At 39.3% G+C, this 21,412-nt stretch overlaps 1 protein-coding gene across 2 annotated transcripts in view; it reads right to left on the bottom strand.

Annotated features, from left to right (window-relative positions):
* Window positions 1-21,412, bottom strand: part of SLC35F1 (solute carrier family 35 member F1) — a 427,587-nt gene that overhangs the window by 175,750 nt on the left and 230,425 nt on the right. For both annotated transcript variants that reach the window (XM_089652171.1, XM_089652170.1), the window contains exon 2: window positions 3,207-3,382. In XM_089652171.1, the coding sequence (XP_089508297.1) occupies window positions 3,207-3,382 (176 nt within the window). The remainder of the gene's footprint in view (window positions 1-3,206; window positions 3,383-21,412) is intronic.

Below are 21,412 nucleotides of genomic sequence, written 5' to 3'. Positions count from 1 at the left end.
GCGATCCGAGTCTCATGTTTGTGCTATGGCTGGGATTCTTCATATCACACCCCCACTACCCCTTACATTACCCCATGTCCTAGCAGCAAATCACCTCTTGCTATTAATAATTGGAAATAATTGGGCAACCCCCACTCTCCATCCAGATATGCCACACCTTCTGCTATTTGTAAGGATGAAAGCTGTGGTGGGAGAATGTGGCCATCACCTGGGAGAGGACACCTAGGCTGCTAAGTGGCGAAGCCATTTAGGACTGTCATTCGATCTGGGTCCGGAAAGCAGTCTGCCATTTAGTGATGCCTGCTCTAGGACAGGGCTGTTGTCCAAGTGGTGATGTCATGACATATGACATATGTAGCAGAGCACAGGTCTCCCCAGGCCCTTGGTATACTTACAAATGCAATCTTCACCCATTGATATCACTCATATATGGCATGTGTGCTCCTTAGATCTCTTGACAGAGCCAATCTTGAATATAGAAGTTAAAGCGACTCTGTTGCTAGAATAAAACCGTACTTACCTGTCCTGCAACCCACGCCACCAATATTTGATATTTTCATATGCTATGGTAGTTGAAGAGTTTTCAGTGTTTGACAGACATCCAACTGTGTTAGTTGGATGTTTGTTCCTCAGCTGTGTTTTATTTTCTGTACATGCGTACAGGACTCACATTCTTTAGCCACCATAGCTTTTGAAAAAAGCAAAAATTGGTGGTGCAAGCAATGACAACATTTGGCATAAAGCAAATGCAACAAGTTTTGGCTTAAAAAGATAATTTTGTAATTTCTGCAGCCAACAGTTCTGTTGTTCCACTGAATAATTTGTGGAATCCTTAACTATGCGTATCTGTGTTGCTCCTTACTGCTAGATCAGAACTCACATTCCAGAGTTTGAACACTCCAAAGATTACATTTTAAAAAATCTTCCAAATCTTCTGTTTTGGGATTCTGTGAAATTAAACCAGATACCTTTCACCTCAGTAGAATAGTATATATTCATTTTGTTTTGACTGTATACCATGAGATTAGCAAAACTAACAAAATAATATCTGATCAGGATTAGGCTGATTCATGGTTATCCGTAAATATCAACTGATTTGTCCATCCACCTCTGGGTTTTTCTTTCTCTTATGATAGTGTTTCCTAATGCATCAATTAAATGATTAGCTATCTCACAGTATCCCACACTTCAATTATTGTAATGCATCTCTGTGAGCACCAGACAAAAGACATTTAGACCCAGACAGTTTTTTTCTTACTAAGAAAGTAACATGTTTAATTGATGGAGGAGATGTGGGAGTAGGTGGATAATACCCTTACATTAGTTTTACTGTTTACAAATTAATTAAAGTTTTAGACTGGGTTCACACTGCTGCAAATCCTATGCATTTCCCACACTGCATTGCAATCGCATGGCGTTCATGCGATCTGGTGCGTGTGTCAATGTTAAATTAATGACACCCTGAAACAGATCGCAAAAAACATGATGCGATTGCCAGAAATCGCATGGGTGAGAACACCCATGCGATGCGAGTCAGGTGTGGGCAAACAAAGGGTCCTGTTCCTTTTTGGTGTGAATGCGATTTGAGCCATACAAAATGTATGGCTCAAATCACACCGCACAGATATTGCACGTAATTCGCACAGGAATGCAGCACAATTCCTGTGATAATTACCTGAGGTGTGCCGTACCACATTAGTGTGGATCCAGACTCAACCCGGTGTTATGAAATGTTAGTTTTCCATTTTGGTGAATGAGTAAGGCTCGGTTCACACTAGTGGGTGCATGCATGCTGTTTCCACACCCACATCACAAATGTGCTGCTGTTAGCAGAGGTGCAGGGGTGCCTCTAATTCTTAATTCCCAGGGCACTGGAAACTGCAACACAGTTTCCCATGCTGGGAACCACATAGCATTATGCGGTTTTCCCATGGCTGTGATTTTGGAAATGGTGCAGAGACCTTTTCCCTGCATTTCTAAAGGTATAGTAGCCCAGGAAACCAGCATAGTGTGAACATTAGGTCTTAGGCTGTGAAATTATATAAGTATCAGTTCACTAGGTAAGGTGTGGGAACTCCCACCAATGGTGATTAATTTGACCATAGACCCTTGCATCATTTTTCTGCCCCTCACTTCAGACATTGAACATAAGTAGGTGCCTTATAAATATATTCAACTTTGTTGATAAATGGAAAATGTAAATTCAGTGAAAACAAAGGTTAACTACAGTACTAAAAATTATAGTAATTACATAAAAAATAGAGCAAACTGAATTACCTTTCTACACTGCAGTTTTAATAATTTACCTATGACAGCCATTAATATTGTTCAGGGGTCATTCATAGAGTCAATCTGCACATAATTTCAATGTGATCTGGAGCCTATATACAGTACTTTTTATTATTTTTAACACATACCATTTGCCCACCGGAATCACAAACAATTTCAACGGTCAATCCTAATATGAACAGGATGGTCTTCCTGTTCCAACATCCATTAGCCTGTATTGCTTTTGAAAGGTAATCTGCTGTGTGTTGGCCCAGAAACCAAGGAGTGCCTCCATCAACATGGATTCTTTATCCTCAGAGTTTATTATTTGAAGCTTTTTTTTCCTGTTGTGATATAATTACAACCTGCTTTTCTTAACGGCTTACCACAATGAATGTGTACCCATTGACACTGCCATCTGTACACAGATAAATGGCAAGGGATGTGAAAAGAGAAAGTGCAAAATAATACTACATCTATGTTTTTGACAACTAATGATGATTATTAATAATGTCCATTTTCAAATTGTGACTTTAATAAAATAAGGGGATAAATAAAGTACCATATGTACTGTACATAAAAAAGCATAACGTTAATTTCTGATTTTGCAATCAGACGTAAACATTTTGCTTTTGATAATTCTTATAGTATCAGCTATTTTGCTCAATTAGCTGTAGGATATATTAAGGGTGTATTCTTTTGGGATTAATAGAATATTATGGAGAAAAATCCATATACAGGAGCTGAACAAGTGGAAATTGAACCTATAAATGGGCAATAAAAATTTAATAAGACTATTTCTATCAAGGACTTCATCACAATTCACTTTCATATATCAATACATTAAGCACCAACAATCAGAAAAAAAAAGTAATTGGAATCTAAAACCTTTGCATGGCAGAAGTGAACACATACTGTTAGCAATTAATAAAGCTTACCTTGTCTTACTGCCAAAGTGGTTGTATAAACCAGGAATAGAAGGATGTAGTTAAGAAAACTCTGAAACAGAGGTGTGTTGGCATGAAAATCTTCTGACAGATATTTGCTTGTGAGCCTTATTCCACAGATAAGTAGTGAGAGCACTTGTCCCAGAGCAATAGACAGCAGCATTTCCCTGGGAGAATACATAAGAAAATGATGGTTAACACCAAGACAGTTCATACATAATTTGCAGTGCATTTATAAATCATATCGACATTAATAAATCAGAACTCATTCCTCTGTTAGGTCACAGTGCAGAATGCATCCAGATCGTGAGGTGAATCCATTAAACCTCAATGCATACAGTCAGGCCTTTTTTTTCACAGAATAGGTGCAGGAACTCCCCTGAAAGTCACCTCTCGTCTCCGCCCCTACCCAGCTATGAGCATCGTTACTTGATTCCTCCCCTACCCAACTCCTAGTAGTGCCCCTTTTAAAGAATACAGAACCCAGTATCATTTTGTGGTGCTAAGTAATTTGTATGGAATTTGGCAATGATAGCAAGGAAAGTCAAATAGATTTCCTGCAGCCAGCAATAATAGATCCCCCAACAACAGTAGACCCTCCCACCAACAATGGACTCCCCATAACAAAATACCCCTGCAGCAACAATAGTAGATTTAGTAAACAATAGTAGCAACAACCCCGGCAACAATTGACTCCAAGCAGCAACAACAGATCTCCCAAAAGTCAGCATCAACAGACCCCACCATCAACAGTAGACCCTCCCAGCAACAATGGACCGCCCACAACAAAATATCCCTCTAGCAACAATAGATTCACCCCAGCAACAATAGACCCCCAGGAGTAACAACAGATCTCCCAGCAGCCAGCAACAAGATATCTCTTCTACCAACAAATGACCACCCAGCAACATAAGACCCAGCCTCAGCAAAACTATATCCCCCACCAGCAACAATAGTCCTCCCAAGCAACAATAGCTACCCCCCTTCCCCCAGCAAAAATTGATCTCCCCCAGCGACAATAGATCCCCCAGCAGCCAGCATCAGTAGACCCTCCAGAACACCTCAGCACCCCTTGCCATTACATACATTCAGAGCTGGAGGTGCCGGAACTGCATTCCCCCATGTTCCTGCTGAAAAAAAGCCCTGCATACATTTAGCACCCACCCCTTTATGCTTACATGAAATGTTAGTACATTGCTCATTGTTATACAGATGAGAATTAACCCTGCCTAACCAATGCAAATTCAAATAACATTTCAATGCCTAGGATCAGGCATATAAAGATAATTATTTAGAGGACAGGTAAACTTAAAATATTATCTATATTTATGTAAGAGGTTTTGATACAAAACACCAATGTGAATATTAAGGTTTAGATAACTGTACAATAAAATGACATTCTAGTAATTCATTTTTTATTTGCTCTGTAGTCAAATCCAAACCATTTTCAATGTATATGTTATATACACAGTAACTATAGGCATAAAAGGGTCTTACTAGGGTCTACCTGCAGTGTCTGTTAAAGTGGTTTTGCACAGAGCAGCTCAGATCCTCCTCTTCTTGGGTCCCACGTCAACGCTCCTGGCCGTTCCCTGCTGTCGGGTGTCCCCATAGCAAACAGCTTGGGGACACTGCGAGTTGCATGCACACCCTACCCACGCTGCCATTCGCGGCCACAGCTGTCAATCACCTGGTCCCAGCCGGTGATTACCCGCTGGCGCCCAGTGATTAGTTAGCATCTCCAACAGGAAGGAGGACTGCTTTGTTTACTAACAGTCCTCCTCCCTTTCGGCTCGGGCACACTGTTCTGGATGGCTATGCACAGCACAGCCATCCAGAGTAGTGTGTTTACAGCAAAGCACCAACACACTGACCCTCAATAAAACACTCCCAGCACACAGTTAACCCTTTGATCGCCCCTCATGTTAACCCCTTCCTGCCCAGTGCCTTTAGTACAGTGTCAGTGCTTTTTTTTAGCACTGATCACTGTATTGGTGTCACTGAGGATGTCAGTGACACCAAGTCAGTTCCCCCCAGTGTCAGTCGCAGCCATTATTAGTAACAAGAAAAAATTCCAGTATCTATACCGCCATTTGTAAACGCTAAAACTTTCACGTAAACCATTTAATTTACATGTATTGTGATTTTTTTTTTTAGCAAAGACATGTAGCAGAATACATTTTGGACTAAATTTATGATGAAGTTTGATTTTTAAAATTTTTTTACTGAACATGTTTAATAGCAAAAAGTCAAAAATATAGTTTTTTTCTCAAAACTGTTAGTCTTTTTTTTATAGCTCAAAAAATAGAAAACGCACATGCAATCAAATAGCACTGGAAGAAAGCTAAATTTGTGCTAAAAAAAGGACGTAAATTTGATTTGGGCGCAATGTTGCATGACTGCACAATTGTCAGCTAAAGCAACGCAGTGCCGTAACGCAAAAAATGGCCTGGTCAGGAAGGGGAGTAAATCCTCAGGAGGGCAAGTGGTTAAAACCTGAATAAATAATACACACAAGGGGTCAGTTTTAGTAAAATATGGCAATTTCAACTGAACAGTTTTCTAACATAAGAAATGACAAAACAAAAATCTCAATCATAGTAAAAATAATGATGTTACTGTTACAAAAATATGCATACTGTGGTCTACAAAGTGGCATGAATCAAGAGATTCTGGTGCTGGCATCTAATGTATCCAATAAACATGCACTGTGCATTCCTGCATTGAAAAAAAAATTATTTTTTTCTGTTAATAAACAATAAAGGCAACAGAGATTACATGAACATATTCAAAGATGTATCAGGTCGTATCTATACATAGATGTGCATGTGGGACACAAAGCACTGAAGTTAGCTTTCCAATGCATTATAAATAAGAGGCAGGTTACTAGTTTTACTAAAGTGAGGACCGAGCATTTTTGCCATAAATAATCTGTCAAATTGTGACAGTGCTGCTGCAGCATCAAATGGGCACAGCGCTGGGAGGTTTTCTTTATATGCTGTTCTTCCTGTATATTTCACAAAGGAGACAGTGAGATATATCCTTACTGCTGCATGGAGAAAATCTCTGCTTGGGGAAGTAAAATTTATAACCACATTTCCAGAAATAGGAAGAATGCATTTCACCTTACTTATTGCTGCCTGCCAAAAACAATGATTCCTGAACTTTTGATTTACATTATCCATGCTTAGCTGAGGAATAAGTACTGATATTAAAAGCATATTATTGTGAGAGCAAAGCTATAGGTTGGACTCATGCACATGGTCTATAAAAGTCTGAGATGCAACTTAGTATCTTGTATACCAGGGGGTCTCCAAACTTTTTAAACAAAGGGCCAGTTCACTGTCCATAAGGCTTTTGGGGGGCCGGATCATGGTCACTTGGAGTAGAAAATGTCCTGGCATCAGTGAAACCATGGCATCAGTGAAACAATTTACAGAGTAAACAATGAACCATCTTTAGTATCAGTGGAGGAGTATTTGGTGTTAGTAAGGGGAGTAGTGCTGCATCCTTGGTGTCAGTGGACGGAATAGTGCCCCATTGTTGGTGTTAGTGTCAAAAATTATGTAGGTGTTAGTAGGAGGGATATTGCACCAAGGGCTGGATAAAGGCAAGCAAAGGGCTGCATCCGGACCCAGTTTGGAGACCACTGTTGTACACCATACCATTTTGCCATGAGTTTCCTGGTACAGGGTCACTGGGGAAAGACAGACAATGTGCCAAATAAAACATAAAGCTATTTGCTTTGGAAGAAAATTATTGTAAATATACATATATATGGGGAGATTTACTAAAACTGAAGCACTCAGAATCTGGTGCAGCCATGCATGGTAGCCAGTCAGCTTCTAACTTCAACTTGTTCAATTAAGCTTTGACAAAAAACTCTGGGAGCTGATTTGTTTCTATGCAGAATTGCACCAAATTTTGCACTCTTTGAGTTTTAGTATATAACCCCCATAGTGTACACAAATGTCCTCCAATAAACTGTGGACAATAGAAGTTTTCTTCCCCACATAGCACAGGGCAGAACTGCACGTTGGTGAATACACACAGCTTCACTTGGTCATGAATTATTAAAGTTTATTGCTATCCTGACCTTTTAGTGACAGTTTTAGTTTACCATATAGGTTAATGCAGAGCAATATGCATGTCATACTGTATATGTCATAGCATAATGATATATCCGGTGTCAAACTGCCTTTCTTATAATGCAATTTTCTGATAATGTACATACAGTAAGCCATATTTCACATTAAAAGAGCCTACTGATTTACTTGGAATTTTGTGATGCTACCATTATTAGCTTAAAATGCTAAAATACCAAATCTGTATCCTTATCAGTTTAGCAGAATTGTGTTCAATAAACACTCTGGGAGGTAAGACTCACCAGAAAGAGAACCCTTGACAAGGTACATAGTTTGGCTCAAATACAAACTAATAACAGCCTCATTTTTATGTGTCCTAAACAGGGGCAGACTGACAACTCATGGGGCCCCCGGGCAATAGGGGATCATGGGGCCCCTGTGTCCTCTCCCACACCCAAAAAAGCCTATGAAAAAGCCAATGAAAGGTACCAGGGGCATCTCATGGGGCCCCCTACTGACCCCGGGCCCTCAGACAGTGCCTGAGTGCTTGAATGATCAGTCCGCCCCTGGTCCTAAAGTGGCTATTCACAAGCAGTGTTTCAAGCTATTATTATTATACAGGATTTATATAGTGGCAACAGTTTGCTCAGCGCTTTACAATATAACGGGAGACAATACAGCAGCAATACAGTTCAATACAAGAGGGGTAGGAGGGCCGTGCTAATGTTCATATGAATATTCGTATGACATTCTTTTACATTTGATAACTGGACAAATGTTGTTCAAAAGTACTTCACAGTTTTGTTTGATTTCAACATTCAATTTTGGAATTAATATAATTTCCAGAAAGAAAAACACATACTGTATATAGTTAGAAATTTGTTTTTTGGAGATAAACATGTTCATCCTACTCCTTTGCATTTTCTCATCACTGTGGTTGAATACGAACATGGATTAGACCCCACTAATGATTAGACAATCAAAAGAACACTCTTAAAATGAAACAAAATTCTACTAGCAAATGGCCAGTTTTTGGTAGCAAGATGAATGATATGTTTAAAATGCACTCCAGCCAAGCTAGCAAATAAAAGGTTTAGGTGACACTAAGAGGCTGGCTATCACAATTAAAATCCCTGTTTTTTTCCCAATTTAGAATGTCCCTGTTAGCAATTAATTGGTTACCTGGGGTAGTCTAGGACTCAGAAAAAGCATCAGTTTCTGTAATATAAGTTCCTTTAGGATTCATAAAACATGAGGATCACTTGCAAAGGTGGTGATCTTGCATTTTATGGTGCATGCAACTACCTGTTTTAGTATTCAAATAAAATTGTCAGGAATCAGCAGCAGAGATGATCAAATCTGCATGAATACATTTAGGAAATATAAGTGAACCAAACACCCAGTGACCAAAATGTCTAACTAACCAACCTAACAAACAGAAAGCCTAAGGCCCCTTTCAGATGGGGCGGACTCGCCAGCGGATCCGTTTGGTCAGCGGGGGATCTCACCGCTGATCCCCACTGAGCGAGAGGATGACAGGTCTGTGTTCGCTCCAGTGCTGCAGAGCAGACACAGACATAGCCTGCTTTTTTTTATGGGGCGTCAGATGGAAACGGACCGCCTGTATGTTTCCACTTGACTGTCATCCAATCATATCTGTCGGATGCGTGGGGAACCCATTCCGTCTGTTTTTGGCTTTGGATCAGATGCTGGCGGGTGTCAATGGACTCTTGTCTATAGAGGTCTATGGATGGTTTGAAAAACTGACAGGTGGACCCGATTGGACCGTCAGTGTGAAAGGGGCCTAATTAGAAAACTGACTATACACAATATATACAAATGGGGAACACAAAAAAGCAGGGTAAACTAGAGGTGCAGGGTACAAATAGGAAGGGGGAACCAAAACTGGGATCAGGAACAAGCGAAACTAGGAACAAGGCAACAGGGTTCAGGTTATAAGTACAATGCAAGCAGCATGATCAAAAGCAGCATGAGAATAAATGTCATTCAGCTGTGAATTGCCAGAACCTCTACTGCCCACTGGGGCTTAATTTCAAAGAGGGAAAGGGGGATTCATTTTGACTTAGAGAGAGGACAAAACTCTGTGTACTTCCTGGGCATAAGTTCCAAGGGATAGAAAAAAAGGAGACAAAAGCGCCTCTAAGTGCAATATGTTGTACATTTATTGAGTAACATAATCAGAACCACTCACGTGATGGAAGAAAACAACAGGCTTAGGCATATGTGGTAGAGATGAGGGACAAAGCGGCGTCCTCGATGTGTGCACCGTGGTCAGCGCTGGAGGAGACTCGGGATGTATCACAGGAAGCCGGGCGGCATGAGTGAGAGACAAAGATGGCGTCTGGAATCCACCCTGAAGCGCAACGTTGGCGTCAATGTGATGACGTAGGGATGTCCAGCATGCAATGCAACGCGTTTCGGAGCATGTGCAAGGCTGATGAAAGGTAAAGGTGCGCTCCCTTCTCAAGCATAAGCCCAAGGGACTTTACATGGAAAAAAAATGTGTTTGAAGACTAACACAGGTAATTGGAAGCAACAAATAACTGTCAGCACTTTACTGCTCATATCTTTTTAGGCAAGATCAGCTTCAGTTTAAGACAATGGGATAAAAAATTGTTGAGCACCTCTGCATTAAGATAAAATAGTTTTATCTGAGCAGCATTTTATCCGGGAAAATGCACTTACTCAAGCTGATTTTTAGTTTAATAAAATCAAACACAGGCACCCTTGGGTACCTCTAGATTGACAGTACTAAACAGGTTGTTGAAACTTGACATGTTTGGTTTAATAATTTATTGCAGGGGATATCTTATTCCTTATTTAAAAAAATGCCACACAGGCTGACAAATATTGTCAAAGTAAGGGACTGAAATTGGTGGAAAGTACACCCAACTTGGAATACTTACAGGTGTCAGACTACTTTCTTTTCTTAACAAGATTAGAAAGGGCATAGTAGGATGCCTGCAATACAGGATCGAAATTCAGCCAGCTCAGCAGGGATCACCTGTACAGAAGCTGATCTGCCAGTCGACTTCTGTACAATCTCCCTGTTGGATTATCTCCTAAAGCCAGCAGAACTTATCAGTGTATTCTGACATTGGGGAATGCTACCCACTGACATAATACAATAGCTCAACAGGGAGAATGCCCGCATCCACCTTAAGGCTCCATGCTTACTAGCATTTTTTATATGCTCAAAAAACGCTAGAGAAAAAAGTTGGGTGAAAAACGCTGATAATAGCATTTTTGTGTCGGCGGTTGCGTGTTAGTAGCATTTAGAAGCGTTTAGGAGTAGAAAAAAAAGCTGTTAGGATCATTTAGCATTTTTTTTCTGCCGAAAAGTGCTCCCAAAAACTCTAAAAAAACTATTATTTTTCTGCTCCTAAATGCTGAAGCTTGAAAAATACTACTAGCCTATAATAGTGTGCATGGATACATAGGATAACACTATTTAGTTTCTAGGAGCAGCAAAAATGCTAATAACAGCGTCTAGGAGCTTAAAAAAATACTAGTGTGCATGGAGACTTAATGTATAGATGGGGAACATCAATTTTTTTGTTCAACCCACTGGTTGAATTAAAAAAAAGATCCATCTATAGGCTCCCTTAGACACCCTGAAAAGCCTCACCAATTGTTAAGCAAAGATTTGGTCACTGGTTTCCCGAAAAACCAGCTTTCTATTGGGGAGATTGGGAAAAATATCCAGGAAGGAAGAATTGGTAAATCACACCAACATGGACATACAGAAAAACAAAAAATTATTTTTAATATGATGGGTAAGAGTTATAACGTCTGAGAATGTTTTTATTGCTGTCCATGATGTCCTGTCCCAGTGACTACAGCATCCCTAATTCCTTTTGTGAGCATCACTAGGGGAAATAAGTGAGATAAAATCTCTACAATGGAATCAAAGACAGAAATAAAATAGAAGTATACGTTTTATGATTTCAGTTGATCATTTGGGATTTAGTTAGTATAGTTCTTTAATCTATTTAGTACACAATAAAAAGGTTGGCTATACGGCTGTGTGTCTTTTTCAAGCAAGCTTGTAAATGTTTTTTAAAATAATGCCTTTTACCTTACATTAAGCTTTGATAAACACTATGCATTACAATACCTGCATTTCTCACAGGCATTGTGTGGATAATAAATCCTTTGTTATCTGTAGGTAGCTGTAACACTTGAAAAATACTACATAGCGGAATTTCTGGAAAATTAGCTACAGAAGAAGACCTTAATAAAAACTCTTCTAAAAAATACTGATTTATTGGATCACCTGAACCACCAGAGAGTTATATGATAATATGGATCTGTTTTCATCTGTAGAATGTCACAAGGCTTCACCTTGTATTTTCTCTGGCAAAAACAAAAGAAGGAACGTGATTACTTGTTATGATGCACCAGTACACTTCCATTCCTGTTTTTTTATCATGCATTTTATGGGTAGGCTCCTTAGTTTCTTTTCTGTATTCTGCAAAAAAGAACCCAGATTGTAAATATAACCCTTTTTCCATTCTTTTTTCCATGCTGTTGCTTAAAATCTTTGCTGCAGCTCTGGACGTTCATATCTCCCACTTCCGCTGCGATCTCCTAGAAGATTGGAAGCAAAAGTTGTCCTCAACCCCCCCTCCCCATAGTCTTCTGGGACACGTGACAGGTCCCAGAAGACTACAGGACCATTCAGAAAGCGCAGCGCTTCTCACGCATGTGCAGTGGGCACTTAGCTTTGAAGCCACAAGCTGTCACAGACGGGTGCCCACACTGAAGGTGCTGGAGCTGGGAACAACGGACGGTCAGTGAAACGGGCTACGGTGATGACACTGCGGGATCAAGGCGAGGGACAGGTGAGTGGTTGTTTTTTTAAAAATCAGCAGCTACAGTTTTTGTAGCTGCTGACTTTTATTTTTTTACAGTTTAACTGGAACTCCACTTTAAAAACGTCCTCCTTGGTGGCCTTATAAAACCACAAGACAAAATTATACAAATTACAGTTTTAGGACAGGCTACATGACATAGTTCAAATAGATATGACAAGCAAAATATTAGTTCATTTATAATTATTCATTTACTTTTGTGGCAAATGTATTTGTTTATAAATTGTATAAATTGCTAAATGTCTTCACAGTAACTGTACATAGGTAACTATGTTGTGTAGTTCACATATATTATATTGATCATGGAGTTTTAGCAATTTAGAATAATTGTCTAACAATCAGAATTTTGATATGTCAGACCCAATGTCAATTAAGACATTGACAAGGTATATTGTGTAACATAGTGAGGTCCAACATGACCACATATCCTAAATCCAATTCAATATCCAAAAAGCAAAAACCTTTCCAGTAAAAAAATTGTTCATATATTAAAGATGTTACAAACCAGGACATGTCTGGCCACTTTTTCCTAGTATGCCATAGCTGAGTAGGTCCAAATCAGAAATAAAAAAGTATTGTTCCCATGAACCATCAGATGATTCTTTTTCCTATGCTTCTTGCATCATGTATTGTGATGCGGTGATGGCTTTGTTAAGAGTTCTTTACTATATAAGATAATTTTCAGCAGCTAATACAATTCTTGATTTGAACAGAGTTTATTTGGTTCATTTACTAAGTTAGCCTTCATCCATCCCGAAGAGGAAAGCATGGGTCCAACAGTGAACTGGCCTGATTACCAAGCTTTGAGGCTTGCTGCGAGGGAATGTTGATGGGTTGCTGCTCAGCTCCATTGGCAATGTAATGTTTTCTTGCGTGCCTGCCTTTCAGAGCATAGTGGTCTAGCTCTCAAATGATGCATGTGAGTGAAAAAGTGAAGATTAGCGCAGTTGACAGACTGTCCAGCACAAGACTGTTTAAAAAATGAAATCAGAAATACGCTAAAATAATTTGCTGAAAAAATGTATACATTTTACTTTATGTTTCTGCTTTCAAGTGAACTTTCAACTTCAGTAGATGACCCAGGACAAATTGACTATGAAATGGCAAAGAAATGTGCCAATGAACACACAAACATCTTACTAACTTAATTACTGCACTACATAAAATAGAGGCTGCAATAAGGCATGAAAACATCCATTAAAGTGGAAGTTCAACCAAAACCTAATGGTAAACCTACTCCCAGCCCCATTCTAAACCTAATCTAACCCGGTAAAGAAAAGATAGCTATACTTACCTATTCTGAAGCTTCTCCGGGGTGGTCTCCAATGGCAGCTTCTGTGTAGAGAGAAAGCTGACAACAGCCGACACCCATAGACTTACTATATGGCATTCGTTGTCTGTTGTCCCTGTTCCACACAGAAGCCAGCACTGACAGCTTAGCCTGGGAATGGACCTGAGCAGCTTCAGAATAGGTAAGTATAGCAATCTTTTCTTTACAAAGTTAGATAGATTAGGTTTAGAATGGGGCTGCAAGTAGGCTTTGCATTAGATTTGGCAGAACTTCCATTTTAACGTGCTGAGCAAAGTGTTGGCTCTATATAAATCCTGTATAATAATAATAATTTTAACGATAACTGTATAATAATATACACATTTTAGTGAACTAAATAAATTATTATTTTATTGATAGTTTTATGCAACATATTTTCTGGGGAGTCTCTTAATATAGTTACAGCGCTACATTCTATTGTGCTGCTTGCTTGCTACCTCTGTTCAAGTAAGGGTAAGAGTTAAGAGCAAGGGAGTGCAAACCTTACTCCTATTTACTGTTACACATTCCCATGTGTGCACTTGGATGACCATGTAACCACAAGCCTGGCTGGGATTTCCCAATTAAAGGAGAAGTTTGGGATTAAAAAAAACATTCTTACATAACCACCTATGTGGATGCAGTATCGGTCCGAGACCTGAGCGAACATGTGACCACGGAGAGCTACGTTTTTGGTCTTTACTGAGCAGGGAGCAGCGACTGTCAGTCACCATCTCTCTGCTCTGCTCCAGATCTCACTGGAGTACCGGCCAGGAAAAGGGGAGGGAGCATCTGGCTCAGGCTCTCAACTGCCAGTCAGACATCTGGGTGGATCCTGACATTAAAATGGGATCCCTACAAAGCCTGGACTGGCTTCTGTGACATCGGCCAACAGCAGGCTTTAGCCCACTGTCAGCTGAATCTGGGTCACGGCAGAGCAGAACTAAATGTACTCCTGTGACCCAGAAGAGAAGTATGGCCAAAAGAGCCTTGGCCATACTTCTCTTTTAAGTATAGTAAACTCCTTGGATTTCTGAAGTTGTAAATCACAGTAAGCTTTTTAGGGCCTTCTTTTTATTTTGTTACAAAAGTGCTACCACATCAACCCACTACTTCTCATTCTCAGGTAGCTTCTCATGCTCAGTAACTTTCTCAAAGATGCTGAGGTAGTCTTCAACATCATCCTTCAGGGATAATCTCTGTAAAGCACTCTGCACCACTGTCTCTATCTTTGATAGTTATCTGCTGCTGTAAAGACAGTTTTACTTATTCTTTTTAATTTTTTGTTGGGTGGTTAAGTGATTTGCCTCTTACAGTAACTGATCAGTCTGCTATTGGGCAGCATTGCACTTTTTCCTGGTTAGCGTTTGTCAGTATAAACTCTTTTACAAGCTTCTCCATTTTGTTTAACAGTAGGTGTCTGTCTCGTTAAGGTGCTGCCTGCTGGAGCACCATGCATGGAGCAAGGTCACCCAGGAACAGTCCAAGCAGGTTTATCTTGCATTTATATTCAGTAAAACAGCATAATACAAGCAGTTTAATCGGAGGGCTTTACAGCCTGTGCATAGCAAATAATCTGCAAGATGTTTTGGAGAGGATGGGGGAGGATTAGAACTCCTATCCAGAGCTATCTAAAAGTCATCAGAGACTTTTATCCTCGCTTCCTGCCCAATGACAGTGGATTCTCCAGGCAACAAGTGTGGGTAAATCTTGATGAGCAACAGAGTAAGAAATACATTTTGCATGAAATGGTATAACATATTATCATGTGGTACTGGTACATAACAACATATTGACCATGACACATACAGTTTTCCTCCTGTGGCTAACTCTGTTATGTGCACAAACCAGAAAGGTGGGCTTCAGACAAAAAATATGTACACTTGGTATAATTTTTGCAAACACAGCTGACATTTGAGCTCCATAGACATTTGCAAACACTTCATAAAACAAAGATGAAAAGGTAAGTTAGAGCAAGCTCCTCCATTTGAGGTTGTGAGATGCTTATGACAGACACTCAGGTGAGCTTGCATAAGAAATGAAAATCTAATTATCTGGCTTGGGACTCCGAGATATGTTGCATATACTGTGCAAGGAAAATCTCTGCAGTGACTATCAATCACACCAATGTGTTCCACATTTTACATAAATCCATTAGAAATCACCTCTGACAATCTTTTATGATTCACAAATAATTCAGAAGAACAGACTCACACCTGAGTTATTGTCAGTATCAGAAAATTCATTTTAATACTATTTCTTAAAATAGTTCCTAAATTGTATTCAAACCCAAGAACAAAAAATTAATTCATTGCCACTTGCCTGTCCTTAAATGTTATGGCAGCACTAGTTTTATTTGTCCTGGCTTATTTTCTTTTATTTTACCCAGATGATTCTTTCCTGGCCTATAGTGACACTGTATGATGTTGACCCCTATGGGAAAGTCAAGTAACGCACTTTATGAAATCCTTAGATCTACTTCAGAACATGTGCCCAGGAACAAAACAGAGCAAGCTGCAACAGTAAAATACCGTCAAGAAAAAATAGTTATGCCAACAAGATCATAAAACTCACATCTTCTTAGTGTAAAACAGCATAATATACAGTGCATATTACAGCTCCCAGTGTTGCAGCAAGGTAAAGCAAAGTCCATAAGACAGGTCAAACAGAAAACGTCAGCACTGTAAATGTGATTCTGCAATTCTCATTCTGCCATGTACGTTTCATTAGATTTCATCAGGTACTTATGGGTCAATAATCATCATCACATTTTTAAGGATTCATCAATATAAAAACCACCCTTACAGAATTTAAAATTACAGACATGTACAGAATACAAATGATAAAGAATTGCTACAATGCAGCTGAATAACACGATAAAGATAAATTATAAAACAATCCATGATTCTAAAAATATAAAAGTTGAAAGATCATGATCTACACAAATACTTAAATAAAAAGAAATCTTTATAAAGCATTTAGCAGTGGAAGTCATATGATTATATCCGTATCTGCAAATGTAAATTATTTCAAACTCCTGAATTACTAATAAAACAGGCTATTAGGCGAAAGAGTAGCAAGTTAAAATCTATTTTGTTGCAGTTTGTGAAATGGATCTAAGTTACCACCTCTCAATGATTTTTTCACCCTATCAATACCTACTAATTTTAACCCTTACAGATCACAATTAAAGTTGTTTTAATGTAACCATAAACCGAGTTTTTAACCTTTTTTGTATGTTACCTAAATGTTTGCACATTCTTACTGCTAAAGGTTAATATTCTTTATGCAAATTCCAAAACTTATAATAAAAATTAAAGTTCTTCATGCCAAACAATCAATACGTCACCAATGTACTTTGCCCAAACATCAATTTCTGGGGGAACACATTTACTACACATATATATTTGAATAAACTTTTTATCAAAACATTCCACAATTTTGTGTATACAGTGGATAAAATCCTTTTATGTGATTCTATTTAATAAAGTGGATCAAAAATTTGGAGCATTCTTGTGCAACCACGAACACCCCCATGCGGAAACAACCTAAACTGATAAATGGACCTTAATACTACAAAAGGTATTAACAGGCATTTTCCCTACAGCTTGGGTAAGTATTTTTCAAGGTATGGGGATTGAAACATAGTATTCCCCCTTTCTTCAGTTGGTATTATTTAAAATGGTCGTATGTTTAAATCTCACATCTATTTCATGGCAATGCTCAAAATTACAAAAAACAGACAAACTCTGTTGTGCTTTCAGTATATAAAAACAATCAATTTATTTAAAAAGCCAAGAGTAAAAGTTCACACCTTATTGTGCACTCATCTTGTGTCAGGAATGGACTTGCCAGTGGTAGTGGGACTCACCTGCCTTGTGGGCTGTAGTACCAGGGCTGGTCAGCGGGTGCTCTCAGCAACCAGAGGCTCACTCCTGCAATGAGCCATCACCTGAGGCTGATTACAGCAGGTGTATTTAAGGAATGGCCAGGGCCTTGGTGTATGTTTCCCATGAGCCCCTGTACCTGCATCCTGTCTGCTTCCTGCCTGATCCTGATTCTGCTTTAATCCTGACTCTGCATAAACTCTGCATGTCCTGACCTCGGCTATTCCAGACTACGCTTCCGCCTGCTCCTTGTACCTTGCCTGCCCGTTTGCTACCGACCCGGCCTGCCCGACTACATTTAGTATTGTTCTTATTGTTATCTGTTGGATGTTTGGTTGCACTGTGTTTATGTTTAGTCTTGCACTGCGTTTATGTATTGTTTAGTCTTTAATAAATTGTATTGTTTATACTATACCTGGAGCCTGTGTTTCCCTGTGTCAGTCCACACATTTCTGGTCATACCCGGATCCCTAACATCTTGTGTCCTAGATAATGACAGCTTCCAGCAATGATAAGCATAATGTGCAAAGAGGCACTACCATTTTCGATTCACAGGCATGTGCCTACTTGCCCACCACCTGTATCACCTTGCTCCACCCTATGCCAGAACATCCTTGTCAGGAGAATGCCAAAAAACATCACTTTTCCCAATGGACAATAAATAAATTAGCTAATGTGGAGGCAAATTATGCACCCATAGCAAAACCCACATATTAAAATGATTATTGCACCAAAATATTTATGACTAAATGCAACACTAAAACATTTTATTTCAATCAAAATAGTCTGTGCCATATGGAACTAACTCTTTTACCCTCACAGTTGCAGTCACTAAAAGACTAAAAGTGTCCAAAATACAAAAATCTAAATTTGTGACTGTCCTCTAATAACAGCTACATATATCATATATACATCATCATATTTAAAATAATAGATAAATAAAACTATCCAGAATTCATAAACAATTCATATATAAATTGTCATGTGCAAATAAAGAAATAAAGTTCATGTGTCCAATCACCAAAAATACATCATCTGTGTATCACCATGTGCAAATACATAAACAACTACTAAAATTAAAGTGTCCAAATTAATCCAATCAAAAGTATCAAAATTATGTGACTTCAGAAAATTCATATAAGGTGTACCAAATATTTTCATTAAAAATTGTGAGTGCCAACTCAGATTCATAAAGTGCCTTTGTGCAATAAATCAAAAAGAAATGTTCACAGTGACTCCTCCACAACATTGGGGGAGATTTACTAAAGCTGGTTCACTCAGAAAGTGGTGCAGCTGTGCATGGTAGCCAATCAGCTTCTAACCTCAGCTTGTTCAATTAAGCTTTTACAATAAAACCTGCAAGCTGATTGGTTTCCATTCAGAAGTGCATGAGATTCTGAGGGAACCAGCTTTATTAAATAAACCCCCATGTGTCAGTCACCTTCAGCATACTGGGTACTTACCCAGAAATGTAAATAGGAATTTTGTATAGTCACATCATTTTGATTGGATTATTTAAACACATTAATTTCAGTAGTTAGTTATTTGCACATGGTGCTTCACATCACACATTTTTGATGATTGGACACATGATCTTTATTTATTTGTATTTGGCAATTTATTTATGAATTTTTGATGAATTCTGGATGATTTTATCTATTTATGTGCACATGATTATGTGTATATAATATTTTTGCAGTTATTAGAGTGCAGTCACAAATTTAGATATTTGTATTTTGGACACTAAAACATTTTAAAATGTAATCCTGTTTCTCCAGTTATATCTTCCCCTTTCCTCAGAAAAAAATTGCACTACTACTACTACTAGAGCTCCACCCAAAAGGAGAAGTTCCGCTTTAAGGTTTTGTCCCCCGCTCCCCATTAAGGATTGGCACCTTAGGGGAGCAGGGGAGAGTGGGTACCCAAATTTGAAAGGTACCCGCTCCTACTTCCGCTGCAGTCAACTAGGTGATTGGAAACGGAAGTTGTCCTCCCCCCCTCCCTGTAGTCTTCTGGGACACGTGACAGGTCCCAGAAGACTACAGGACCATTCAGAAAGCGCAGCACTACTCACACATGCGCAGTGGGCACCCGGCTGTGAAGCCACAGCCGAGTGCCCACACTAAAGATGCCGGCACCAGGGAGAGAAGACGGCTGTTGAAGCAACCCAGCGCGAGGACACCGCTGGATCGAGGGACAGGTGAGTGTCTGTATTCTAAAAGTCAGCATTCACAGTTTTTGTAGCTGTTGACTTTTTTTTTTTATTATTTCAACTGGAACTTTTAAATACAGTCTGAATGCCCTGTGGTGGTGTGTAAAGACAATACATCCACAATGCAGGAAATATAATGATTATGATCCTAACATTTTTCTAATTTCTGAATAACTTATAGTGTCTTTAATGTTTGATGGTGACTTAACAGAAATAGACAGAAATCTGTATATTTGCCTAAAAGTGATAAAAGGAATTTAACACCACTAAAAAAGGGTATACCTGGAGGTTTATTTGCATCCTTGTAAATTTTTTATAAATTATGTATCAATTATATGCAAAAATCAGATGGTATAAAATATTTTGCTTCTACCTTATTTAAAATTCATTTTTGTTTTCTTTGTGTAATCAGTGACAGCATGATCTTTATTCAGCGAATGGTAAGTAGTTTTATCTGACAGTAGCCTTTCCATCTCATCACAATCCTATGCATATAAAATCACCACCCCACCTTCCTAATCAGCTTGTCTGTTGACAATAATTTTTTTTCTTAAAATTTATTTATACATAATTTTATATCAGCTAGACTGAAAGACTGCATTCACTATACACTTTAACCACTTGCCTAAGGGCACTTTCACCCCTTTCCTGCCCAGGTAAATTTTTAGCTTTTAGTGCTGTTGCACTTTGAATGACGATTGCGCGGTCATGCAACATTGTACCCATACCAAATTTTTATAATTTTTTTAGACAGATAGAGCTTTCTTTTGGTGGTATTTAATTGCCACAATTTTTTTTCTATTTTTTGCTAAACAAACTAAAAAAGAAAATTTTGGAAAAAAAAGGTTTTCTTAGTTTCCTTTATAAAATGTTGTAAATAAGTAATTTTTCTCCTTCACTGATGTGTCCTGATGAAGCAGCACTGATGGGCACTGATTGGCAGCATTGATAGACAGTACCGTTAGGCGGCACTGATGGGTACTGACAGGCATAATTGATGGGCACTGATATGTGTCACTGATGGGCACTGATAGGTGGCACTGACTGGCACTAATATGAGGCACTAACTGGCACCTATAGGTGGCACTGACAAGCTCTGATAAGTCGCACTGATGGGTACTGATAGACTGCACTGATGAGGAGGCACTGAATAGGCGGCACTGAAAGGCATTGACAGGCATCATAGATGGAGGGCACTGATATGTAGCACTGATGGGTACTGATAGGCAGCACTGACTGGCACTGAGAGGTGGCACTGATTGGCACTGATATGTGGCAGTAATGGGCACTGATAGGCAACACTGATTGGCACTGATATGTGGCACTGATAGGTGGACTGATGGGTACTGATAGACTGCACTGATGAGGAGGCACTGATAGGCAGTACTGATGGGCATTGACAGGCATCACTAATGGGCACTGAAAGGCAGCACTAATAGGAACTGATATGTGGCATTGATCAGCACTGATATGTAGCATTGATGGGCACAGAAAGGCAGCACTGATAGGGTTGCACTGATGATCAGTGCCCTGATTATCAGTGCAGATGTTCCCTCTGAGGAATGCTACTTACCGCCTCTCCTCACGGGCTGTCAGTGTGAGGAGAGGACTGCCGATAACCAGCATTTCCTGTTCACATGTGATAAGCTGCAATTGGGCACAGCTGATCACATGGTAGAGCCTACATCATCAGCTCTTTACCATGAGTGATCCGCTGTGTCAGAGGAACATAGCACACCACCGATCACCAGGGCGCGCATGCCCAGCTAGAGTGGGAAGACGTCACATGACATCCTCCCAGAACAAGGG

Source organism: Staurois parvus, unplaced genomic scaffold (assembly GCF_062004578.1).
Source record: "Staurois parvus isolate SC_StPar_1 unplaced genomic scaffold, SC_StPar_1.0 ptg000672l, whole genome shotgun sequence".
In the NCBI taxonomy this organism is placed as follows: Eukaryota; Metazoa; Chordata; class Amphibia; order Anura; family Ranidae; genus Staurois; species Staurois parvus.
Note: the sequence above shows the minus strand (reverse complement) of the source record. Positions and strands in the feature narration are given on the sequence as shown.